This window comes from Castor canadensis, chromosome 12 (genome assembly GCF_047511655.1).
Source record: "Castor canadensis chromosome 12, mCasCan1.hap1v2, whole genome shotgun sequence".
Taxonomy (NCBI): domain Eukaryota; kingdom Metazoa; phylum Chordata; class Mammalia; order Rodentia; family Castoridae; genus Castor; species Castor canadensis.
Genome location: NC_133397.1, coordinates 26714666 through 26741670, shown reverse-complemented (window position 1 = coordinate 26741670; position 27005 = coordinate 26714666). Strand labels below are relative to the sequence as shown.

The 27005-nt window shown below is 40.6% G+C and overlaps 1 protein-coding gene across 1 annotated transcript in view; it reads left to right on the top strand.

The window, feature by feature from the left end:
• The window catches only part of Srd5a2 (steroid 5 alpha-reductase 2), a 42325-nt gene extending 24968 nt beyond the window's left edge, over positions 1 to 17357 (top strand). Inside the window, exons 2-5 of the mRNA XM_074049453.1 lie at positions 5733 to 5896; positions 10198 to 10299; positions 12571 to 12721; positions 15311 to 17357. Of these exons, the coding sequence (XP_073905554.1) occupies positions 5733 to 5896; positions 10198 to 10299; positions 12571 to 12721; positions 15311 to 15377 (484 nt within the window). The 3' untranslated portion in view covers positions 15378 to 17357. The remainder of the gene's footprint in view (positions 1 to 5732; positions 5897 to 10197; positions 10300 to 12570; positions 12722 to 15310) is intronic.
• Positions 17358 to 27005: the final 9648 nt, after the last annotated feature.

Below are 27005 nucleotides of genomic sequence, written 5' to 3'. Positions count from 1 at the left end.
CATAGCTTGGTTATTGTGAATAATGCTGCAATAAACATGGAAGTACAGGTGCTATTATTGTAAGCTGACTTACATTCTTCAGCTATACCCCTAGGAGAGGTGTTGCTGAATCAGGGCAATTTTATTTTTAGTTTTTGAGGAACCTCCATACTGTTTTCCAAGTGGTTGTACTAATTTATATTCCCACCAGCAGTGTATGAAGGTTCCTTTTCCCCCATATCCTCACCAATATTTGTTGTTGTTTGTGTTCTTGATGATAGCCATTCTAACAGGAGTGTGGAATCTTAATGTAGTTTTGATTTGCATTTCCTTTGTGGTCAGGGATGTTGAGCATTTTTCATGTTTTTTTTTTTTTTTGCCATATGACTTTTTCCCTTGAAAAAGCTCTGTTCAGTTCATTTGCCATTTCTTCATTTGGTCATTGATTTTTTTTTAGAGTTTAGTTTTTAGATCTCCCTGTATATTCTGGTTATTAATCCCTTGTCAGAGGTATAGCTGGCAAAGATTTTCTTTCTGTGGGCTGCCTCTTCAATCTGGTAACCATTTCTTTTGCTGTGCAGAACCTTTTTCATTTCATGTAGTCCCATTTTCAATCCTTTCTCTTAGTTGCTGAGCCATTAGAGTTCTATTTGGAACATTATTGCCTATGTCTATAAATTCCAGTGTATTCCCTACTCTTTCCTGCCGTGGCTTCAAAGTTTCAGGTCTTGTATTAAGGTCTTCAATACACTTTGAGCTAATGTTTGTACAGGGTGAAAGATATGGACATAGTTTCAGTTTTTTGCATTCAGATTTTCAGTTTTCCCAGCAAAATTTGTTGACGAGGCTGTCTCTTCTCCATCATATGTGTTGGATAACTTTGTCAAAAATCAGGTAGGCCTGGTTGCATGGAATGCTCTGGGTTTTGAGACTTTTATCTTTTGGGTTTGGTTGGCACTGACAGTACTACATTGGGAGGCAAACAATTATTTTTCAATAACTTTCTCTAGCTTTCTAGGACCCTCTCCCTCTGAGAACTTATGCTACCTTCAGGCTCCCAAAGTTCTCACAGAATGTGAAAGTAAGGAGAAACAAATGATCAGCAACAATCCTGGGTCAGATACGTTTTCTTGCATCATATTACTTAATTTATTTCACGATAATCCATTGAGGTACTTATTATTAACTCCAGTTTACAGATAAAGAAATTTGTCTAAGATTAGAGTTTGAAGTAGTAGAATCTGTCAAGCCAGGCCTTTCTGACCAAGAAGTACTTGCTCTTTCCACTGTCTTCATTTTTCTGTTTCCCTCAGGGGAAGGAAGAAAGACCCTTGAATCTGATTTGCTCGTGCACACTCCAGCATTACAGGCCCAGTCTCATTTTCCCTCTTGAGTCCAGATGTAAGGGGAAAGAGGGCAGCAGTTAGCCTTTAGTTTCCAGGGAGGTGACACTGGAAGCTGGTTCTTTTTTCCTGTTTGGTTCTGTAATGCAAAGAATTCAGGTCCCCATGATCCAACAACTGGCCTGGAACTGGACAATATGGTGAAAAGGCTGAACATTGTGAGACCACATAGGCAGCCTCCCTGTTCCAATGGGGTTGATAATGTTCAAACCCACAGAGGGAGGACGTGGAACTTCGGTCATCAGGGGAAAAGTATGGCCTTCAAGAACACCTTGATGGTTTTAAGTCTATAAAATTTGGGTCACATGCAGTGTAATACAGACTATGTTCTTTTGCCAGTCACTCTCTAGGTTAAAGCATGCTTCTACATAGATTCTATAATTTTTGTGTGTGTGTGTGTGGCACTGGAGTCTGAATTCAGGGACTCACTTTTGCTAGGTAGGCACTCTTACTGCTTGAGTCACTCTGGAAGCCCATCTAAAATTTTCTTTTTGTGGTGCTGGGGGTTGAACCCAGGGCCTGGGTATACTAGGCAAGTGTGCTACCACTGAGCTGCATTCCCATCCCTAGTTTTTCTAATTTGATCCTCTTATAAATCTTGGAAGATAACAGGGAATGCATATGATCTCATTTCCAGGTAAGGCAACATTGACCCAAGTTCTCTGACCTGAAGCCCATTGCTTTTCTCAAAATTCCTGCTTTTGCTTTTGATGAGATCTAAGACAACCTCCAAGGATTAATGCTAGGAATCCACATCCAAAATGCAACTGTGATTGTCTGTGACAGTCTCTAGAACTTGTGTGCGCTTTGTTGTCTACAAATGGTCAGATGAATGATGTCAGATGTGTGGGACTAGCTGGTGTAAGTGTGTGTGTGTGTGTGTGTGTGTAGTTATCTGTAATTTACAAAATCTTGCCTTACTTCATTTTCTGTTGCTATCACAAAACACCTGAGACTGAGTTGTTTATAAAGAACAGGTTTATTTAGTTCATGGTTCTGGGGACTGGGAAGTTCCACAGCATGGTACTAGCATCTGCTCAGCATCTGGTGAAGGCTTTCCTTCTGTAATATAACATGGCAAGACAGAACAAATATGCCAGAGACAGCCGCTTTTATAACAAAGCCACTCCCTTGATAACCACCAACCCGTGAATAGATTAAATCACATCCCAAAGGTCTCACCTCCAAATATCATTAACATATAAACTTGGGCTTAAGTTTCCAACATGAAATTTGAGGGACACCGTTCAAACTCTAGCAGTTCTCAAAACTTTAAGATCCAATCACCTGCATAAGATTATCAGTCACATTTTGGAAAGTGTTTTTCCAAGTTGAGCTCTAGTTCTGTGATGAATATGGCACACTGGAGTACCTTTTAAGAGTTACCATGTGCTTAAGCATTTTGAGGCTTGAAGAAGTAACCATGCAAGTAGAGGGACTAGGTCTTTCTTGGGGTAACAGAGTCTGTACTTAACTATGGAGCCTCTTTTTTGCTCATTCACGTGTGACAGTACATTTTTGAAAATATCAATTCACAGGTAATTAGAAAGATTTAGTGTAGAGAACCAGGGTTATCAAAAGACTTAATTCTTGTTCTTATTTCATCACCAATTGGCTATATAATTTTGACACATTGTTTAACATCTTTGTGCCTTAGCTTTCTCATGTACAAAATGAAAAGAGTTTGATAAGATTTTACTTCTAAAAATCTATCATTCTGTCTCTTGTCTTAAAACCAGAGTGACATGTAGTGTGACTACATGTGCATAGCTCTAATTCTACTTCACCTATTTAATTTAATTTAATCTAATTAATTAATTTTTTTTTTCAGTACTGTGATATGAAGTCAGGGCCTACACCTTGAGCCACTCCACCAGCCTTTTTTTGGATGGGTTTTTTCAAGATAAGGTCTCATGAACTATTTTGCCCAGGCTGGCTTCAAACCATGATTCTCCTGATCTCTGCCTCCTGAGTAGTTGGGATTATAGCCACCAGCTTTCTCTTACTTTATTTTGTAAGCCTCATCTGCTCATCTTTCCAAATGAAAGTGTTGAGTGTCACACATCTTCTGTTTTTCCATTTCTTGAACTGAAATTATTTTCTTCCAACTGCAAATCTAAAAACTAACTGCTGATGATTCTTCTTTTTCTTGCCTGACATTTTCTATCTTCAGTCAGTAATTCTTTCTTGAACTGTCTGCTCAACATTATTTGTTGTTTCTTTTAAATATTGTGCTCTTTATTTTAACTGTTGTATTTTTCATATCTTTTATTTTCATTTAGTTCTTTTTTTTTGGTGGGGTTGGGGTTTGAACTCAGGGCTTCATACTTGCAAAGCAGCTCTACATCTTGATCCACACCTCCAACTCCATTTTGTTCCTTTCTCAAGGGAAAAAAAAGGCTTGTTTAGAAGTATTGTTCTGTAGGGCAATTCCCCTTATCCAGTATATGTGGTTCAGTATTTACTTCTTACATATATTGTTTGCATATTCAATGTTGCTGATCGTTTCTTAGTGGTTGTACTTTTCAGGTGTCTGATTATCTTGGTCTGAAGCTATGTTCTCCTGAGAAACATGTCTCACTGTGCATCAGGTCAGGGCTAAAGCCCAGGTCCTAGTAGTATCCGTTCTGGTGAGCTTAAGAAACAGGAGAAATGAGACTCAGGACGAGGGGCCCACGCACCACAGACTGCTGCTCTGTCTGGCTGCAGATCACCCAGGCAGCTGGCTGTCACACTCTTAGACGCAGCCCTGGGGAGAGGAGACTTCAGATTGCAACACACTGGCCTTGCCATGGGGATTTGGAGGGAGGAGTGGGAGAATCTATGCTATAGGGTGGCTGGTTAGTTTGTGCCTGTTTTCATCACTGCCCACACCATTAGAACTTCTGCTCTCCTCTGATGTGACTGCAAGGATTCCATCACAACGCAAGGGGCAGGGAATACTCTTCTCAAGGACAGGGAGGGGAGGCAAGAGCAGAACTGAAGTTCTCTGCTTCATCAGGCAACATGGCCATGGCCCTTACCCACCCAGCGGGTTATTGCCTTCCACATCTCCAGGTGGTTCTCATGTATTTTAATTGACTGTCACTTTTCTAGAATTCAATTTGAGAACAAGGGAAGCAACAACCTATGTGAGTTTGCCATTGTGTGTGATGTCCATATACTAAAAGGAAAAAGGAAAGATTCAGATGGTGACCTTGTTCTTAATCCTAGCCTGACTTTCTTATTTTTCTGTATTACTTAGTTGTTTTAAAAACAAGTTATCCAAGACCACTTAATCTGTGGGGTGATAGCTTGGAATCCTGTGAATGATAGGTTTTCTAAATTTAAAGGTCATTCTCCATTTTTTAGCTGTATTCTCATGAAAATTTCTACTCAACCAGTTGAAGATGAAAGCATAGCTCCTTTTCAGAAGGTAGGAGCATAAATGCTTAATTGTTCCTTTAGGTATGTTTTGTCAGAGTAAGGATTTTGTGTAATAGTCACCTCTAATGGTAGCAAATGTCTTAAAATTTTTATATGTTGCATGGACTCATAGGATTTTTATTTATTCAATGTTTATAATCAGCTGCAGCCAATATTCCTTTGAATGCCTAGTTTGTCACAAATTTGGCCAGTAGAACCCTTTCTAGTTGGTATGTAGGTACTATTGACTGCTTCCTGTGTTCCCTTTAATCTCCAGCTTTTTCCCTTGCTTTTCAACCTAACAAAGCATTTCTGGTTCACCTGGTATTTTCCTACCTCCGATGTGGAATGAGCTATTTCTCCACAATGCCTTGTTTCCCTCAGACAGTGATATTGACCAAAGAAGAGAAGGGATCCTCCTGTCCACTTTCTAGGGGATACTATAATTTCAGTAACTAACCATATTAGAAAGACATGGAAAGCCATACGGACAAGTCTCTGCTATCAAAATGCCATTCTGCTGCATGTGGGCAAACCAGGCCTTACCAACCTCCTATAAACACTGGAGTTCTCTCTAGATTTATATAAAGCCGTTCTCCAATCACAGGCACACAAATGTTAATTTATTAATGACTAGATGGGGATGGTATTTCCTTTTTAAGACTGTTGTGAGAATAAAATGAGGCCCTAAAAGGTGGCAACTGTGGATTTTAATGAAGCAAGATAAATAATAGCATAAATGCTTGTTCTAGAACCAGATAGTAATGTTCTTCCACTGCACAAACTCAATGGAAAACTGTATGTAACAAATATGGTATCTGTTTGAGACATTTTCTTCTCATTATTTGACCCACCCTGCCTCCCTCACTTTCTCCCTTCCTCCCTCCCTTTCTTCTTTTCATTTTTTGGTTAATAGCTCCTAACTTTTCCCCTTTTATGTCCCAGGACCTTTATTTACTCCTTGCTCACTAGAGGGAGGCCTTTTCCAGTTGTGCTCCTTTTAAAAGGATTTCTCTTCTGCATTGGCAATGGATTCCTTCAAGGCTACTATCTGAGTTACTGTGCAGAATACCCTGAAGGGTGGTACACAGATATACGGTTTAGCTTGGGTAAGTGACTCTGACTACCTTTCACTCCTTTCCCAGCTAACACCCATGGTGTAAGTCACCATTGCCTGTTCCCATCCTACTACAGTAGCCTCCTCACAATCCCTTTCTTTGTCTCTCACAAGCCTCCCCTGGTCTTTCCTTTATTATTGTTTTCTTTTGGTGGGATTGGGGTTTTGAACTCAGGCCTTCACACTTGCAAGGCAGGAGCTCTACTGCTTAAGCCACACCTCCAGTACATTTTGCTCTGGTTATTTTGGAGATGGGGGCTCACAAACTATTTGCCCAGTCTGGCCTTGAACCACAATCCTTTTGATCTTAGCCTCCCAAATAACTAGAATTACAGGCATGAGCCACTGGTGCCCAGCTCTACTCTTTCCTTTATAAAGCAGCCAGAGAGATTGTTTTAAAATGTTAGAAAATCATGACATTGTCTATTCCCCCAAACTGTCCAATATATTTCCATTGTTTTCAAGATAAAAATACAAAAATTCTTTATACTGCCTGTGAAACTCAAATGTTCTTGATCTTTCTAATTTCTCACCCCATTTTCCTGCCTCATTCCACCTCACTTTCTGTGTTAGTTCCAGTGGCCTTCCTGCTGCGCTGGAAATTTTTAAGCTTGTCCTGTCTGTGAGCTTCTGCCCAGGACTCTCCCTCTGTGTGGAATGCTCTGCCCATCTAGCCATGGTGCGTGGTCCCTAGTAGTTTAAGTCTCTACCAATTTGCACCTCCTCAAAGAGGCTTTTCCTAACCACCTTATCTAAAAGAATTGAAGACATTGATCATTGAATTGTTTTCATATTTTGCAAGAAGAGTTAAAGTCCAGGAAGGCTCAGCTGTTTGTACACTAATTAAGGTTTAAATAAAAAATATGCTAGAACAATAGAGATTATCCTTAATCCCTCTTAGGTTCACACATCACATTCCATCCCTCAGTTGAATACTTTTGACTCTATCTCCAGAGCATGTGCCAGCTGGCCTCTCTTCTTAACTGCATGACTGCAGCCTCTCCAAGACCTGATTACGTTTTGCCTGGACATCCACTGTGACCTTCAAATTGAGCTTCCTGTCTTCATCTTGTTCTTCAACAACCCATTCTCCATTCAGCGAGTGAACATTCAAAACTCAAAGGACCAAAGGATTCGTTGCATGCATGCATATATAGAATATTGTGTGGCCACAAAACAAAAACGAACAAAATGAAACAAAACAAACAAGGAAGATCTCTATGTGCTCAAGTGGAGAAACTTCCAGGATATGTAGAGGGATAAAAATAAAGGTGTGAACAGTGTATATAATTTGCTACTTTTTGTGTAGAAATGGGATAGAAGGAAACATATGTAACAAGAAAAAGAACACTGGAATTATAAAAGTTTCCTATCTGCCTCAGGGTACAGAAAGACTGGGATGGGTAGACAGTTTTTCTTTTAATATAGTTTTGTCCTTTGAATGATGACAATTACTTATTTAAGAAAGAAGTAAATTGAAAAAAATTCCCCCAAATTGAGAACAAACATACAAATGTACATCATTATCTATTGAACTTGAACTTATAATGTAACCACACAGGAAAATGACTTATGTCAGTTCACAGAGAATACAGTGGATAAAGCCAAGTGACACCTACCTGAGGAAGTCAGCCAGTCACTGGTGGAGTGGCTCAAGTGGTAGAGTGCTTACATAGCAATTGCAATGCCTTGAGTTCAAACTCCAGTACTGCCAGAAGAAGAAGAAGGAGAAGAAGGAGAAGAAGGAGAAGAAGGAGAAGGAGAAGAAGGAGAAGGAGAAGGAGAAGAAGGAGAAGGAGGAGAAGGAGAAGGAGGAGAAGAAGGAGAAGAAGGAGAAGAAGGAGAAGAAGGAGAAGAAGGAGAAGAAGGAGAAGAAGGAGAAGAAGGAGAAGAAGGAGAAGAAGGAGAAGGAGAAGGAGAAGGAGAAGGAGAAGGAGAAGGAGAAGAAGAAGAAGAAGAAGAAGAAGGAGAAGAAGAAGAAGAAGAAGAAGAAAGGAAGTAACCCAGTCATATCTAGAAAAGGGGACATTCTGAAGGACTTGAGGGACACAACCAGCAAATCTCAAGTCAGTGATGAAATCAGATCCTACTTCTCCCTTGCTTATCAATGACTTCGAAGAAGAAGAAGAAGAAGAAGAAGAAGAAGGAGAAGAAGAAGAAGAAGAAGAAAGGAAGTAACCCAGTCATATCTAGAAAAGGGGACATTCTGAAGGACTTGAGGGACACAACCAGCAAATCTCAAGTCAGTGATGAAATCAGATCCTACTTCTCCCTTGCTTATCAATGACTTCGAAGAAGAAGAAGAAGAAGAAGAAGAAGAAGAAGAAGAAGAAGAAGGAGAAGAAGAAGAAGAAGAAGAAAGGAAGTAACCCAGTCATATCTAGAAAAGGGGACATTCTGAAGGACTTGAGGGACACAACCAGCAAATCTCAAGTCAGTGATGAAATCAGATCCTACTTCTCCCTTGCTTATCAATGACTTCCGATTGCACTGAAAAGTCCAAACCCTTCCCTAAGTCCTGTGTTGCTTGATGGGACTTTTTACTTCTCATCCTGTCCTCTCTGTTCATGTCCTCACTCTCTCCTTGTGCTTCAGCAGCTCTGGGACTTTGCACCTACTATTCCCTGCATCAAGTTGCTCTCCCTTAGATTTTCACACTTTCTTATTATTTGAGTCACAGGACAAATGTTAAGTCTTCTGAAACACTTTCCCTACCCACCCCATCTAAAGTAGAGACACCCCTCCTTCCACCCCACTCTCTATCCCATTACCCTGCTTTGATTTTCTACAGTGCAGTGATCATTATGTGATTTTTTTTCCTTTAATTCACGACTACATTCCTCTACTAACATGTAATTTCCATGACAACAGATACCTTGGCCATTTTTTGTCACTATTGTATCCCCAGTGCTTAGGATAGTGCCTCAATGAATATTAGTTGAATAAATGAATGGATGAATGAATATATGAACAACCTCCAGTCCATTCTTGTGAGATAGGTGCTGTTAGAAAATACATTCTACTGATGAGGAAAGTTGAGTCAAGAGAAATGAAGTGACTGGTCAAGGACACACAAGCAGTTGGCCCAAGTTCCCTGTCTCTTTCCACCTCAGTGCATGCCGTCCCTCTTTCCCACCATCCTCTGCCCTCAGGTGCCCTTTCCTCCAGGACAATGATCTTTTGACTAGATGAGGTAGTCAAAAGATATCATATCAAAATGACAGCATACCAAAGGTAAGAGTAGATCTGTTTGAATTAAACTCTTCTTGCTTTTTGCCTCATGCAGTTTTGACCAACACAAATGTACCTTGTTGAGAAGTGTGTGGACAGTATTTCTGGGCTTTAATAATGTCCATTGGGATGTAGAATCTAGCATCCCTGGTCCTAAAATGTCTCATCTGAGACCATGGCCCTTTCTGCACCATGGATGGTACATGTGGAGACATGTCTAGCATATATGGTTAAATAAAATCAATGAGGCTGTGAACAGTACGTGCAGTATGCCATGTTTCTTGAAAGAGCCAGAGAGAACTGGCCATGGTCAAACTCTTCAATCTACCTCACATTACCTTCACTAGCACCAGTCGGGAATGTTCACAGAACAATTAATAGTGGCTTAATTTGGAATCCATATTTCTTCAATAATAAGAGTGCAAAGGAAGGTGGCTTGTGCATTCTTTGGTTGCTTACTGATGCCATTAAGAACCCTGGAACTTTCTATATTAATGCTCCACTGTTCTTAGACTGTTTACCTGTGGTTTTCATGTTAGTCACTTTCTTGTTACTTTGGCTGCAGCTCAAGGCATTACATTTGGAAATCAAGGCAGAATGAACAAGGAAGTGGAGATATTGGCCCCACTGACTCCCTTTATTAGAAAAGCAAATGATTTCTAAGGAAGTCCCTGAAGGACTCTCCCTTACCTTTCTTTGGCAGAACTAGGTCATGTAGTGGGGGATGACAAAAGAGGAGATGGTGGAATTGGTCACTGAATTAGCCAACCTATTTGATTATTTGTGAATGGGCAAAGGGATTGTTGTTATTCATTCATTTGATTAATTATTTAAGTAGCACACAATATTGCCACCTCCTGTGGTCCTCTTGTGTCCATCATGCATCACTGTGCATGCAGCATTTTGGTTTAGGAAACAGTACAACTCCTCCTTCACCAGTGATTAGGACCATATCTTAGTACCATTATTCCTTTCATTTTTGGAAAAAAAGTCTTAGGTTGTGTGAAGAAAATAAAAATCAGGGCACATTTTTTTGACTTATCCCTTCTCTTCTTTGCCAAGGTGTCTTCCTATTCATTTTGGGAATGGGCATCAACATGCACAGTGACTACCTGTTACGCCAGCTCAGGAAGCCTGGAGAAGTCATCTATAGGATTCCACAAGGTAGTGCCTCTCTGCCTTGCAGCTCGCGTTCTTCCTTGGGGCTGTCCCAGGAATTATACCATGAGCAATAAATGGAAAGGCTTTTATTATTGCATCAAAGGCTCAGATATGTAATAAATATGTCCTGGCTTGCCCCTGGCATCCCCTCCATGCCTGGTACCTCCATAGCACATCTGCATTTCTGGTTTGAACCCAGAAGCTCAAGAGAGCTACAAGAACCCTCAAGAAGGATGATCACAGTGCCCTGAAGGTGGGGGTGTCAGGCTAGGGTAGATGGGGATAGGCTATAACATAGTTGTAGTAGATAAGATTGTCACCCACAGAGTGGGATCCTTTATGAATTAGCACATCAAGCAGAAGATTTCATCATTATATGAACATCATAGAGTGTACTTACAAGAAACTAGGTGGTACAGCCTACTACACACTTGGGCTACATGGTTCGACGTATTTTTACTTTTTTGTTAAAAACTAAGACACAAACACACACATTAGCCTAGGCCTTCACGGGGACAGGATCATTAATATCACTGTCTTCCACTGGAAGGTCTTCAGGGACAGTAACACACGTGGAGCTGTTATTTCCTGCGATAACAATGTTTTTTTTCTGGAATGCTTGTTTTAGAGTCTTTTACACTTAGCTTTAGAAAGGTAACTATATAAGCTATAATGTAATTGTCTGTTATCATGATCTAATATTGTGTCCTGTATATAATTACATGGACTAGGTTTTTATATGTCTGACAGTGCAGTGGGTTTGTTTACACCAGTATGATCACAAACACATGAGCATTGTCCTTTGCTATGACAACATGAAGGCTGTGATGTCACTAGGTGATAGGAATTTTGAGGTCCATTATCATCTAACAGGGCACCATTGTGTATGTAATCTACTGTTGACTGAACTGTCATTATGTAGTCCATGACTGCACATTTCTTAGAGATAAAGATGCAGAATATTTGAAATCCTAACTGTTCCTAAGAAATGACAAATAAGCAGGTGAAAACGATTTAGCTCAAGTAATCCTTCAATATATTAGGTGGGTCAGTGGTTCCCACCCTTCTTGATATAAATACAACCCTTTATTTATAGAAAAAATTTCCTGAATGATTTTAGTGTAGATTGATACCAATTGATTAAGAAAACAATGATAATGCTACGATGAATTCAGTAACACATTTTAATGATTTGATTATTGTTTGTACCCTGATAGTATCTCAAATAACAACAACACAGTAGGTTGAGATACATTATTCACTGTATTCACAAATACTTTATGGACCCTTTGCAATAGATCAGTGGCTGCTCCCAAGGTCAGACAGGGAACTCTTGATACAATGTTATCCTTAAGGAAGAAGATTTTAAGGGGTCTTGATATTTTAAAATCTTCATTCAATAACTAGACAAATAGAGATGAACAAAGAAATTTCTTCAAAACTGGATTGCCAAGATTAGTCTTCAATTTCAAGTTATGATAGAGAATGATTTTAAAATGACATTTTTATACAACTATAGGAAAAAAATGTTTTGGTCCAGCCTTCCCCAGTTTAATATGGGTCATAAAGTTTGAGTGTGGATATACTTAATATCGTTAGAAATATGCTGATTTCTAGATATAGTTCTGAGAGAGGAAATACCTGGTTGGATAGAAAACGAAACATTTGAAATTTCTAGAAGCAGACCTCCCCAGCTTCCAGTAAGAATAATCCTCCCTGCTTTAACCCTGATCAGAGTATAAAGTTTTGCAGAGGTTTAGGGGGCTGGATGAGGAGGTAGGAGCAAATGCCCAAAGAGAATTAATTACTTCTCACATATCAATGCAGATTTTCATTATTTTACTATAATATTTTCACTTTGTATGACTGAATGTGTGGTATACTGACTGGCAGCGGGGATGACCAGGGAAGGACTGGGAAGGTGAGAAGTAGTCTGATAATGTCTATTAATAGAACAAAAACATAAAGCAGACCTGCACCTTTTCCTTGTCCTGACAAATCTAGTGGTCCCACAGTTGTTAGAGATCTGGATGGAGCCCATCAAGTAGGTGGGGCTACTCACAGGATTCCCGAATGTTTTATGGGCAACAGGCTGAGGTTGCTTTGTTTTCCCTTCTCCCCAGAGGACACTAAGCATTTCCCTATGACTGTAGAAGAAGTCTCCATCCCCACATTTGTTCTGGCTACCTTTGTATATTTTGGAACAAAATGGAGGGGTATAATATTGCAATGATTCAGTTCTGAATATTGACTTTTTGATTCTTCTGCACACAGGTGGCTTGTTTACATTTGTTTCTGGAGCCAATTTCCTTGGTGAAATCATTGAATGGACGGGTTATGCCTTGGCCACTTGGTCCCTTCCAGGACTGGCATTTGCATTTTTCTCACTTTGTTTCCTTGGGCTGCGAGCTTTTCACCACCATAGGTAAGTTTTCAATTGAGGTGGCAGCATCCAATGTAGCTTTCTTCTCCAGGAACAGGCTTTTAGCACATGGAGTCAGATTTAGAAACCTAAGATATTTATTTTCATGATGGGAATTTGGAACAATAAACAGGATTGTTAAATTCTGAATTTTGAGGCGTTTACTGACATTGGAATTTAGCTGTATGACAGTAGCAGTAAATTTTTTCCCCTAAGAGCAAAAGTAAGTCCAGGTAGACAGAGGTGCCTGAGGTGACAGTTAGGAAGTCACTGTACCTGCCTTATTGAAGAGGACTTCCCAGGGAGGAGTTCCTTGTATCCATATGATTGGTTGACCCAGGCTCTGCATCTGGTGCTAGTTACTGGTTGTCAGGGAGCTGTAGTTAAATGATAAAAGGCAAAAGAACTAACTTCCAATTCTATGCTTCAATTCAGTCCCCTTCTACCATGTTTTCTGAAGTGATGAGACTATATCCTGCACTTCCCAAAGCTTCACAGATAATTCTGAGGGGCACCCAGGATGGAGAACCACTGGCAAAAGTCAATAGCATGGTGTCTGTGTGGCTACTCTTTTGGGGACCGTTTTTAATCAAGGTTTTGTGCTAACAGTGCAGGTGACCATAGAGCCCATAAACTGCTGAAGTGTTATTTACCCTGGAATCTGTGTATTTACCAGCGCTTGCTCTGGACTCTCTTCCTTCCCTTACCCCAACCCTCCATAACTCAGCCAAGGCCATCACTGACTTCCTTGGCATGTAGTATAAGTAATTGTGTGGGGTGCAATTTGAGGACTGCCCAATCTGCTGGTAGTAGAGGAGCTTAGTGAAGCTAATCCCACTAGTCGAGGGTGGGGTGGGGACAAAAGAAGTAACTAAAAATATCACTGGAGAGAAAGGGTAACTTATTAAATTGTTACTAGCTTTAAACCCGAGGGTGATCTATTCCCTAATATGGCTTTTGGGGAAAATGAAAGCCTGTGATTACTACAGATTCAGAGGGAGGGTATGGATGACCATAGAGAGACAGGCTTGGACCTAGAATCTTGGGGACACCCTCAAGCTCTTGCCTTTGTGTCTCAGCCTCCCTAATGATTCGTCACATAGTTTTTAAGGTTCTGAGTGGAATTTATGAGATGAGTTCAGAAATGGATGAAGCAACAGTTTTCTTCATGTCCTATTCCTGCTACATCGTAGACTTGGAGGGAAGGGTGCAAGAGGTTCATATGACAGAGTCATCATAACAGTTCTCCCACTTCAGGCAGGTCTGTTATCCATCAAAGGCAGAGAGATAATTGGGGAGGTAAGGGCATCACCCAACACTTGGAGGGTCTTGAGAAGTGCAGACTCTATTATATTTGGTCAGGGGAAGGACAGCAATTTCACTAGAATTTTCCATCTGATGCAACAACAAAATCCAAATGGAGGCCATCTGGTTGGGTTGGACTGCTCAGAGGTAGGGCTAGAGGGAATCTTTTTTATAAGGCTAAAAGGGCTTTGTGAAAGTGCTTATGGAATGAGGTCAGGCAATCACAGAGGAGGCCACACAGAGTCTTCTGAAATCACAGCACTGAAGACCAGCCCCTTGTACATATTATTGCTTTTTGTCCTCTACTTCAAAGTAAGGTACTTTAGCAGAGTATATTGTCTTGATTATGTCTTGAGGACAACCAGCTTCAACTAGTTAAGAGGGACACCTGGTACAAGATGCATTAGTCTCCTTGGTCTGCCATGAGAAATGACCATCAGAGTTCTGGAGGCCAGAAGTTTGGAATTAAGGTGTAGTCAGGGTTATGTTCTCTGGGATGGTCTGAGGGAACAACCCTTCTTTGCCTCTTCTCAGCTTCTGGTAGACACCAGCCATCCTTGGTGCCCCATGTCTGGTAGTTGCCTCACTCTAATCTTTGCCTCTGACTTCCTGACCTTCTCTCTTGTGTGTCTCCATCTCTGTCTCTTTTTCTCTTCTTTTAAGGACACCAGCCATATTGATTTAAGGGCCTACCTGTTCCAATATAACCCCATTTTAATTAATTATGTTTGTAATGAGCCTAGTTCCAAAATAAGGTTGTATTCTGAGGTTCTGGGAGTTAAGGCTTCAACCTATCTTTTGGGGGGACAAAAATTGAACCCATCATACAAGGGCACTACCAGGTTTCACAAAGAGAAACTTTCTTAGAAACATTGCCAATTGTCTGGGATTAATTTTACCCACACTCTTTGGGAATCTCTGGTTTCTTATATTTCTTAGTTTAATCCAAAAGGGTACTTCTTTCTATTATCTTTAAAAAATTCTGATAAAATATGCATAACATAAAATTTACCATTTAAAAAATTTTAAATGTAAAATTCATTGACATTGAGTATATTTATAATATTGTGCAATCATTACCACTACCCTCTGACCCTCTGGTTATTTTATTTCTCAACACAAGAAGCAAGATGAAAAGAAAAGGCAAGGATGATGAACAAATGGCCATCTGGGACAGCCAGGTGCTCAATAGCTAGGCTCACCTGTAACCAGGATTTCAGCACAGCCAACCTCAACTGCTGTCAACGGCTCTGTTGCATTTATAATTACTCCTTTTCTATCTTTTAGGTTTTATCTCAAGACATTTGAAGATTACCCCAAGTCTCGGAAAGCCCTTATTCCATTCATCTTTTAAAGAAACTGAAAAGGAAACAGCAAAACTCCCACAACATTGGCCCCTGAAAGCTGCTGAGATTGTAACTTGTATTGTATGTAAAATAGTAGGATTCTTGGTGTTCGGCCAGCTGGCTCTGAGATGTTGAGTGATACCTGCTAGCCATTTATTCTTGCCCTGCCAAGAAGTTCTATCCTGATTTTCTACTGGAACTTCAAAATGGAGACATTTTCTTTTTAGTTGTCCCTCTGAGAAAGTGTGAAGCATTTCCCATGTGTTTTGCATAGGATGCTCTGAGAACATGTGGCTTTTTCCTACTCTGTTTTGATGTAGGACAGCTGTGTAGTCAAGAATGTTTTGAGCTGAGGCAGTGCTTACTGAACTTATTAAACATGTACCTTTTACATTTATGCAAGATAGCAGAGATTCAAATTCTGAAGCCACAGCCACCCAGACATGCCCACTTCTAAATGAAAACCTAGTCTCATCTTCCTCCTCTACCTTCCTTCATTGGGAAAGGTGTGAGAAGGTGGGTTCTCCTCATATTGCTGAAAGCATACTGACACATTGACCTCAGTTCACATTTGTGCTGTGTGGATGAGCACCTCTGTCTTGCAGAAGGTTTTGCAACCTTCATTCGAGAAGGTTCAGAAGACTGGGATGGGTTTTGCTGAAGGTCAAGGTTTTAATGACCACAAAGAAAAAGTCATGACCCTGAGTGGTTATGGAGAGACCAAAGAAATGTTTTACAATAGACATTGCAAATTCTCATATTCTGGGAAACAGGCAGGAATATCCAAATAATGGGACCATGTCAAATATAGAACTTAGTGAGTGAGATAATACATCTGCCTCAGCAAGATGTCTACAGCAACGTGAAGAGCATCAGAAGCACTGACCAGCTTTCTTCTTCTGGAATTTCTTTGTCACAGTCCTCAGGACCTATTCAAGAAGATGTGTCCGAGGACTAGTTTGAAAGCAGTTCTTACAGCAGACAGACACATCTAGGCAGAAAATCTATTTCATTTAGTACAGACAGTATTTCATATATAGCCTGATTTTTTTTTTGTATTTTAAAGGTTCAAAATTTAAAAATCAGGAGGTTTCTGCATAAAAGTCTTGCACTGTAGTTTCTTTTAAGAAGTTGGAGGGGGGACAATAGAAGGTAATGGGGTGTGGACATGAACAAAGTACAGTATATACCATATGACAACTTCAAAATGAAACTCATTATTTTGTACAATTAATATATGCTAAAAGAACCATTGGAGGATCATCACACAGAGCCTGCTCGCACATAAGAACCTGGGACTGAGTGGCAACTAAGCATTTGAGTTTGTGACCTCTTGTGAGGGATCACCCTGTGGACAGTGCTGAGATACCAACTCCCTAAGGAAGAGAGTGAGCACTCAGAATCAGAACGTATGAAAATATTTGTCTCCTCAGACCCATGTTTGTGACAAGCATCGGCACTTGGTACTATTTAGCCAGCCGTTTGAGAATTGAGTACAGAAACTCACTGTATAAGGCACAGAGGGAACAAAGGATAAGGTGGATTACTGAGAACTACAAACTGTAATTATATGAATAAGTGTTTTTGCTGTCCATTAACTGCCTCTCAAATCTCAGTTATTAACTAAATTTGTTTGGATTGTAAGATTCTGGAACTTCTGCGGATTTTTTTTCTTTTATATAATGTATTGATCTGTGTTTTCCCACTCCTTTGCCTTCTGTTTTTTCATATCACTTTCTTTCTTGTCTTCTGTCTTCATTTTGCCAACCTGAAATCAGGGTTTATTAGCAGGAAATAAAGTATGACTTACAGAGCTTCTCAATACCAATACCAAACAAGTGCACTGATGCAGCAGGAAAAGGTGCTGATGTTAGCTGTGCCCCTGATTACAGGTATACCCAGGGAGAAACTGTACTTAGTGTGTAAATCAGCTTTGGTCACTGTAGCAAATACCTGAAGTAAATAAATTTATAAAGAGAAAAGGTTTATTTTGGCTCACTGTTTTGGTGGTTTAAGTCCATAACCTACTGGCCACATTGCTTTGGGCTTGTGGCAAGACAGCACATCATTGTGGAGCCTGTGATGAAGTAACAGCATTTGCCTCCTGGCCAGGGATTAAAAAAAAGAAAAAAGAAAAAGAAAGAAAAGGGTGTGTGTGGGAGACTGGTCCTGTAATCTTCGAGACATATCCCCCAGTGACCCATAGACTTCCCACTAGACCCCACTTCTTGAAGTTCCACCACCTCCCAGTGTCACCAAGTTGGGGACCGAGCCCTAACACATGGACCTTTGGGGTACACTTAAGATCTAAACCATAGCACTCAGTGAGATAAACCTTCAGTTATAGCTTTGAGCTCACCTGAAACAAGACTTCTAGTTCTCTCCATGACATTGAAAACTGCATTTATTGCTGCCATGTGAAAAATCCGGGACAATTCTTGAAATGCAGTAAGGCCTTGAAATGACAGCTACCATTATCTGTCTGGTACTGCCTCAGGACAAAAGTCTGTTTGGCAATTGCATGTTTGTTGCCACAAGAGGGCGTGTTCTAGAATGTTATTCAGGTCAGTCCCTACTTAACATATTTTGGGAAAAAACTCCCACAGAACTCCAACCCTATCATCGTATTGCCATTTCAAGTTAGCATGAGCACAGACCTTGTTAAATATATTAGAGTTAACACCACATATCTGAAATCTTCCCTTGATAATGGTGTTCTCAGTGCTTTAGGACTGTTTTGTTTTAAATCTCAGTTTTCTTTGATTAAAGCTAAATATAGTATGTGGGTTAAATACAATAAAACTCAGAATGTGTACTAACTTCTGGACATATTTCTTCCCATTTATCCTAAAAATAGAATGCCACAAAATAAGGCTAATGGAGATTTCCTTTGGAGTGGTTTTGGCTAAAATGCTGAAACGTGGTTAGCTAACAAGGTGCTCTGTTTTGCTCTTGCTAAGAAGTGTTTTCTACTGACTTTGCACTTCTACAAAGTTTTTATGGTACTAGAGTTTGAACTCAGGGCTTGAGCTTGCTAGGCAGGCACTTTAAGACTTGAGTCACATTCCCAGCCCTTTTTTGCTTTGGCTATTTTTCAGATAGGGTCTTGTGTTTTTGCCTGAGACTGGCCTAAGATGGCAATCCTCCTACTTATGCCTCTAGTAACTAGGATTATAGTCCCATGACACTACACTTGACTTGTTGGTTGATATAGGGTCTCAGTTTTTTTTTTTTTTCCGCATGGTCTGGCCTCAAACTGATCTCTGCCTTCCAAGTCACTGGAATTATAGACATGAGCCACCATGCCTGTTCAGAAGTTTTGCTTTTTTTTGATTTTCAGAATTTAAATTTAAGAAGCTGAGACAGATCTTAGACATCAGCTAGTATCTAATGCCTTCATGTCATGAGACCCATGGAGTTAAAATGCTTCCCCAAGGTTCATAGCTGGTCCAAGCCACGTCTCTTCTTATTCCTCTGAGAGTCAGTAATCTTTTTCTTCCTAACACACAGCAAACTTTCACAAGGCAGAGTGTATGATCACACTCACTCAAAAATCATTTAATGAGTATTTACTAAATGAAAACTGTTAGTGGGTGGGAGGATAATTTTTTTTTTTTTGGTGCTGGAAATTGAACTTGGCCCCTGGACACGGTAAGTGCCTGTGTCACCTGCAGTGGAAGATAGTACTGAGTTAGACTCTGGGCTTATCCATCTTTATTTCTATAGAACTCATGCAGAAGGGAAATAGCCAGTGTTTAAGTGCCGGATCACAATTCAGATGCACACTTCTTACTTTGTGTCTCTTTGTGAACTATTTGCTTCCCTCACTCTGTGAGAGGATTGGGCCAGATGCCCTTGTTATAAACCTAGTTGATAGCATGGATGGTTTTCTCTGCCTTGGGGAGGTAGAGAAGACCTCTGTATTCATTGGGGGAAGGTTTCTATCACAAAGTCCCTTTATCTCAGGCTTGTCTTCAGAAGGAGCAATATTGGCTCCAATGTATTCTACAAGGAAATTGGAGTCCATGAAAGATTTCCAAGCCAGCAGTGGTTTAGGTGACTTAAACCTTTTCAAGAACAAATCAATAAACCCCTGGTTTTGCAGCCCCATAGTTTTACAATAACTGTTTTGATTTTCTATGGTTACCTCTTGGCAATCTCACTAATAGCAGATGAGCTGGTTGTTGGTACTGAAGGAATGAATCCATGAAGAGTCAGTTCTTTTCCTGCCTGGACTTCAGTTCTCTAACAGCCTGTGGGCAGAGGTCCAGGCAGGCCAAATAAGCAGAATGATAAAGAATGTAAAGCAGATCCTTCTTGAGAGGGCTGCTGATTGTTTTATAGCCTCTATGCCATCCCAAGATGGAAGAAGGAGGCACGGAGCCAGACAGCAATATGAGTGCTTAGATGATGTCATAGTCCATTCAGTGGATTTGATTTCCAAGTAAGACATATGTTTATTCTCTCCACAAGTCCACTGAGTTGTGATCCTAGAAGTTCTGTATTATTTGTATTGGATCTCATTTATTTCCACCAGTCTTAGTTCCAGTTGGAACTAAATGGTTGGAGAAGGCTAAAGGGCGCACCAAGCTGTGTTGGCTCCTTTAGTCCTGAGTTTGTCTGGTTCTGGGTTTGGTTTTTCTGAATTCAGTCAGAATCTATGTATCAAGTCACCCAGAGGTCCAACTCTCTGGATTCCAACATGTCAGGGTCGGTCACTCACCCAAATATGCCAGATAAAAAGAGATAAGTAGTGGTGAAGGGCAGAGAAAGGACATTTACTATGTGCTGTAGGGAGGCGGAGTAAGCATGTCAGCCCATCTTTGGGGTGCTGAGTTGAGCTTCAGGTTTAATAGGGGAAGAATTGGGGCAGGAGTCAAAAGTATGCATAATTGTAAGACAGCTGTGTCACAGCTGTGTCTGGTTAATCACCACCACAGGATGGTAAGGAGGTGCCTGGTCATGATAAGAAAGGCATTGTGACTTTCCTCACAAGATGTTATCAATCAGTCCTGGATTTCAAAGTGAATGTAGGAGAGGGAGACACTCAGAGTAAAGGAGAAAGACATAAAATGGTGGCAGAAATGCCAAGTTTTTTTCCTGCTTTTAGTTAATTTGTGAGCCCAAGTGAGGAGTCAGTGCTTTTTAGCAAAAGCAGTTTCTAAGTACCTGTCATATGTATATGGGGGATATCTAGTAACCTTTCCTGCTAGGCAGGCAGTGGGGAGGAAGAAGGGAAGAGAAAATGAAGGCAGGTGGCAATTTATATGGAGAGCTATGGAGGGGCCGGCCATGAAGAGAGGCCAGGGGCCTTGGCGGGGAGCCTTCCCCAACAGAGTGAGCTTTTCCCCTTTCCCTGTGTCCCATATCCTGATCCCTTCCTTATGCTCCCTGGGAGAGCAATGACTCTAAAGAGAGAAAAGGCTCTTCATACAGCTCCATTTTCATAAGAAAAATTGAATTTCCTTAGACACAAGCCATATGGCTGTGCCTCACAAATAATTTAGTTGTATTTCTGTCAGCTCACCTCATAAAGATGGTTTTTGGTCTGTATAGTAGTGACCCTTGTGCGAATGAGGTGAAGTAATGGTTCCAAGAGGTGGATGGCAGCGTCCAATTTTCTTGAGGCCAGTGGGAAGAGGGGAGCACCTTCAAAAAAGCTCATAGCCTTTCTTTTCCTTTCCTCTAGATGCCCAGACAAAAGGAGCTTTTCTTATAGGGATGCGTGTGTTTTCAGCATCGACCAGAAAGCAAATACCAATTAAATTTCATTAACTCATTAGTTAATGCTTCCTTTTGTCACAAGTTGGCTTTCAGTTACTGCTTTATTAACAATATTCTTTGTGGTGGCTTATAACAGAATAAACTATCAAGAGATAAGTAAGTGGAGATAAGCAAACATAGGAGTAATAAATGAAAAGAAAGCCAAGGCCAGAGATGAAGTTAGAATACAAAAAGGCATCAGAAGACTGTGGCAAAGACAGGCTTAAATTGGGTACTGAGACTTCAAAGTAAGGGAGGAGACAATCGTTAAATTTGTAACATCCATGAGAACAAGAGAAAAAGGAAAAAGGAATTGGTTGGTCAGGGAGCACAACTGTGTCAAGTCATATTTTTGTTGCTGTGACAAATACCTGAGAGAAACAATTTGAAAGGAATGAAGTGTTTTGTTGTTGGCTGTTTTTTTTTTTTTTTTTAACAGTACTGGAGTTTGAACTCAGAAGCCTTACATTTGCTAGGCAGGCACTCTGTCACTTGAACCACATTCATAGCCATTTGTGCTTCAGTTTATTTTTCAGACAGTTCTCACTTTTGCCTTGGGTCAGTCTTGGGCCTTGATTATTCTACCTCTGCCTCCTGTGTAGCTGGGATTGTAGGTATGCATCATGGAGGTTTCAGTCCATGGCCAGCTGTCTCTGCTGTTTCTGGGCTGTGGTGAGCAGAACATCAAGTGGAAAGGCATATGATCTTGCTTACTTCAAGGTCACTGGGAAGCAGAGAGGGGCAGGAAGTGGTCAGGGTAAGATATGCCCTTTAAAGGCATGCCCCAGTGATCAACTTCCTCCAACAAGGTCCCATTTTCCACAGTGCTATCACTTCCCAATAGTCTATTCAGATTTTTTAATCATCAGTGGATTAAGCCATTGATTATGTCAGAGGCCCTCATGATCTAATCATCTCTGGAAACATCACCACAGAGTCACCCAGAGGTGTGCTTTACTAATTTCCTAGGAGTCTCTCAATTCAATCAAGTTGACAATCCAGATTAACCATAACAACAACTACCACTAGTTCTGAGACTTATGATAGATTTCTTCACTGTGTGGTGTGGGAACATCTTTACAGTAAATGCAGTGGACCCCTCTGTCCAGCTTCTTAAACTGGCCTTCCATAAGGGCAGTAATGTAATACGATGGCTGAACTCTGAAAAAACAAAGGAGTTTTGTTTCCACTTAGTCTTCAGAAAACCATAAAAGATCATCACTATTTCCCTGAAAATGAGAAAAAAAACCTGATGATTTATAAAAACATGGCTATTTTGAACCTTTTACTGAGCAGAGCTAGGGAAGCAACCAAAAGAACCAGATTCCAAAGGATGAGCTGGCACCTCAACTGTTTCACTTGGGCAAAGTGTAAGAAGAAGATGGGACTGTTGTAAGAGCAGGAAGGAAGACAAACTGGGATCCTAACAAGTTCTTAATAGTTGAGTGGGGTCTTGCATGAAAATTAGAATCCTGGGCACCTCAGTTACAAAGGACATCTGGTTGATCAACCATTTTAAGCTGCCCAGGACTGAGGGATCCCAGGGACAAAGGACTTTCATGATTAAATTTGGAAAGTCTCAGGCTAAGCTGAATGAGACCTTAGCATACTTGTCTGGCCCTTTATCCAGAGCTGTACTTGAGCTGACAAGGCAAACTGGGCACAGGGAAGGGGTCCTGAGAAGGCCTGCCCTTGGCTGTACACAGTCATTAGAGCCCATCCAGTTCCCAGACCTTTCTCAAATACAGAGGAAAAGCTTATGGATGGATCAAATAACTCTCAGGACCCTGGAAAAAGTTCATTGCCTCTAAGGGAGGGAATAATGCAAAATAAACAGCCAGAAAGGGAAGATTCAGGAATCCATCATGTTCCTAGTCCTGCTTTCCTATTATACTACCCCAGAGAAAGGAGAAAAAATGAAACTATTTCTCCTTGGGGGATGAACAGAAAAATAAATCTACTAGCTCCCACCATAAGCCTTGTGCCTAGAAATAAACATTAGTAGCTGGCTGCTAGAGGAGAGTCATAAAATTGTCCCAAGTCCCAGGCAATGTTGCACTGATGCTGAGGGAGAGGAAGAAGTAAAAACCATCTTCTTCTGAGGAGAAGGACCAGAATCCTTCAGGGTCACAAACAGGAAGTTTGCCTACCATGAGAGTGTGGGATTGGAAAACTCCCTCTTGCCCCAGAATCCTCAACAAGCAAGAAGTTGGCTGCAAGAGGACGGGGTATGGAGCAGGAAGGCAGAGAAATCCTGCCACAGTGGCCCAGGTCTAGAGGACCTGTGGAAGCCTAGGCTGGAGCAGTGAAACCAAGAAATCATATTATGTCCACTAAAAACCTCATATCCAAGAACAAATAATAGGAGTCTATGCTAGGGACCCACAGAGAGATCCCACTACCCCACTGTGGCATGCTGAGGGAAGATAAGAAACAAGGAATAATCCTCTTGGCCCTCCTCACCTTACACTGTACTTTGGTTCTTAGCCTGTGAACCCCATCTCCACTCTTTCTCTTCTTCCTTCTTGTCTCTCACTCAATCCTCCTCTACAAAAGTTTGTTTTTCTTTTAAACAAGTCATGAATATCTCCCACTCCCCATTTCTTCTCAGCAAATCAAAATTCTTCTTCAGAATCCTGCTCAAGTCTCATTTCCCTCTTTTGACGCTTCTTTGATCTCTGGAGGAAGGATAGACTCTTTCCCTTGGCTGATTTGTTCTTTTCTTGAGGTGGTTGGAATGGAACCCAGGGCTTTGCCTGTGCAAAGCAACCACTCTACCACTGAACTGCATCCCAGAACTTGGCTGATTCGATGCTAATGCATTTCCTAGTGGTCACATACAGCATGGTCCTGATTATGAACTGTCTACAATGGCTCCTTGGTCATTTATGGGTACCTGTCTTGTCTACCTTATGGCCCTGGACCCATGGCTCACACTATGAATTCTTTAGCACAATGCATTGTGTAGATCCACACAGAGTTCAGTAACCACTGTTGGGTTGACAGGTAGCTCCAGAATTCCCTTGACTCACTCTGGTTCCTTTGGCTCTTCGCTCATCTCCTTTTCTTACTCCCAAATCTGGGAGGATCCATAATCTTAAATTAAGTTAGATTCAGGCTAATGGTATACACATAAGCTTTGAACTCAGCTTTAAATGCTAAGTGTCAGCATAGGGGAAATAGTTGAAGGATTTGTAAATTCATGAAGCACTTTCCAGCAGATTCCTTTAATAACTCCATGTAGATCCAACATGGCAGGATGGGACCCAAGATGTCTCCACAGGTATAAACAGCCAAACTATTCCTTTTTGGAAATGTAGGATCTGACCAAGAATAAATATAATGGAGTAGTGGAAGGGGTGGAGTGTATTCTCTCAACATGGTGCTTCTAGTCTATAGTTTATGAGTTGTTTCAACTCCTTCATCCAGAACCTAAAATCATGCCTGGCATCCTCACCCCCAAGCTTATCTGTATACCAAGTAACTTTGGGGGGTCTTTAGAATGCTGCACCCAGGACAGAATAGATGTTTAAAGGACTCTTCATAGCTTACTGAAGGGTTTTTCCAGCAAACAAACATCTTAAACTTAGATAGAAGAAAAGGGTCTGGAATGAAGGGATCTAATAATGGGAAATCTGGTAGAACCCTGTTGGGCTTCCTGCTCAAGACAGTCTTTAATACCAGAAACAGTTCCTGTTTTGTGCAAAAAAAAAAAAAAAAGAACAGCTACCTGATTTTCTTTGGGCCTACCCATTAATTAGTGAATGCTTTAATTCTGCTACAGCCTGACATCCAGGGGAAGGGTCTAATGCTGGTTTGCTAATTGGCCCTCTTCAAAAAGCCAGTTCAGTGACTTTCAAATGGTCAAGAAGCCACCTAAATTGATCTTTCCTGGAATGGGCAAGAGAAGGAAAGTGCCTGGGGAAGAAGGTTGGGCTAGGCTCAGGAGCTTGTCATGCCACATTTGTCCTCACAGTGCCTGCACTGTTGTAAAAATGTACGATTCTGGGGAATTAGAATCAATTCATGTGTCAGGTGTTTAGTCAATTGAGATGATTTTATGCCACCCCTTGGATATCCCCAGGTTTTGGAATTTATGGCCACCACAGGTTCTCCAGGGAACCCCAAGCACAAGCACTGTTTGTAATATTGCAGTTTTTCTCTCAAATGCTTAGCAAGTTGGACTGATCACTCAGCTTCAGACTGGGCTAATGCTGACACCCAAAGCAGATTGAGGGGCCTTGATTCCCTGCCCTGGGTCCCTCTCTACTCCCAGTCTTCCAGATGAGGACAGGCAAACAGAACTCAAGTAAAGGAGGAAAATATCAAAGCTTACAGGAGAAAGGGGCTCTACTAAGGTCGCTCAGAGATCACCGTGTCAATTCTTATGTACCTTCTTATCCTGGGATCCAAACCTTTCTAGCTGCTCAGAGGACAGGGTAGGGAGTTTCCAAACAAAAGGTAACACCAGAATCATTTTACTGTGCCAGCCAAAAACTGGATGCGATGCAAAAGACATTGAATACCAAAACCCAAGAGAGACTGGAAGAAGTGGAGGGCTCTTATACAGGGCTGCTGAAGGTGTAACACTGATCCTCACAGGGTGTTGATATATGCGTGGGTTCACCCATGGTATGGTGTGCATTAGCATTCCCTTATTGTTTGTTCATGGTTTGTGTATACCACAATTAATTTAGTTCCTTTCATTTGATGGATATTGGAGTTATCTATTTTGGGCTCGTGGGGAAAAAGCACCATGAATACTTTTGAAAAAGCAGCTGTGGATGTTTGCATGTATTTCTAGATAATACTGTGGTTATATATCTTTATTAGAAGCTGCCAATGAGTTTTCTAAAGTGGATGCACAATTTTACACTCCCACTGATGATGTGTGTAAATTCTAGCTGCTCCACATTTCAACAACATTTACATTATCAGTCTTTTTAATGTTAATTCCAGTGTATTAGAAATACTATCTTGTTAAAAAACTTAAAAAAACTTATGAAGTTCTAACTTATACATAATAAAGCATACTCATTTTAAATGCACAGGTTGATGAGTACTGAAAATTATGCACCTGTGAAACTACCACCACAACCCAGACACAGTGTATTCCCACACTCTTGACCCTCCTCCCAGTCAGTAAGGATCCCACTCTTATCTCAACCTCAGAAACACTGATTTTTGTCGCTACTGATTGTTTGTCTTTTCTAAAAGTTTGTATGATCAGAATCACACAGTATTACCTCTTTTGTTTCACCCAGCATGAGTTTCTGAGTATAGCTGTGCTGTTGCCTGTATTTAATTGAGTAGGATTTCATTTAATGAATGCACAGCTGTATGTTATTCATTCACTTGTTGATGGACATTTGCATTGCTTCCAGATTTTACTTACTACAAATGAAGCTGCGCTAACGTTTGTGTAGAAGTCCCGTGTGGACACAGAAGGCAAGAAGAAACAATGAATTATGGAAAAAATATAAACTTTAATACACTTTTCAATACGAAGAGTTGGTTCTTTGAAGAGAAAAACTGGATGAACTTCAAGCAAGGCTTATGGTGAAGGAAAAAGAAGGCACTTTTTTGTGTAAGAAAAAGATAATTACAGATAGAAAAGCAATATGAGAAATGAAAGAAAAACTTTTATCTCACTAAATAAATTTATTTTTATGAAAAAATAATAAAATCATCTCAAGAAAAAAGAAGATTGGATGCATAGCATAATTTTTAGGAGCAGGTACAGCTGATGATAGTGAGGCAGGAGTGATTAGTGAAGTTGCCTTATTTATAATGTCCAGAGCCTACACACTAGGAATGACCATTATTAAAGCAAACTAATTAAAAATCTCCACATCCAAATGGCATAATATCCA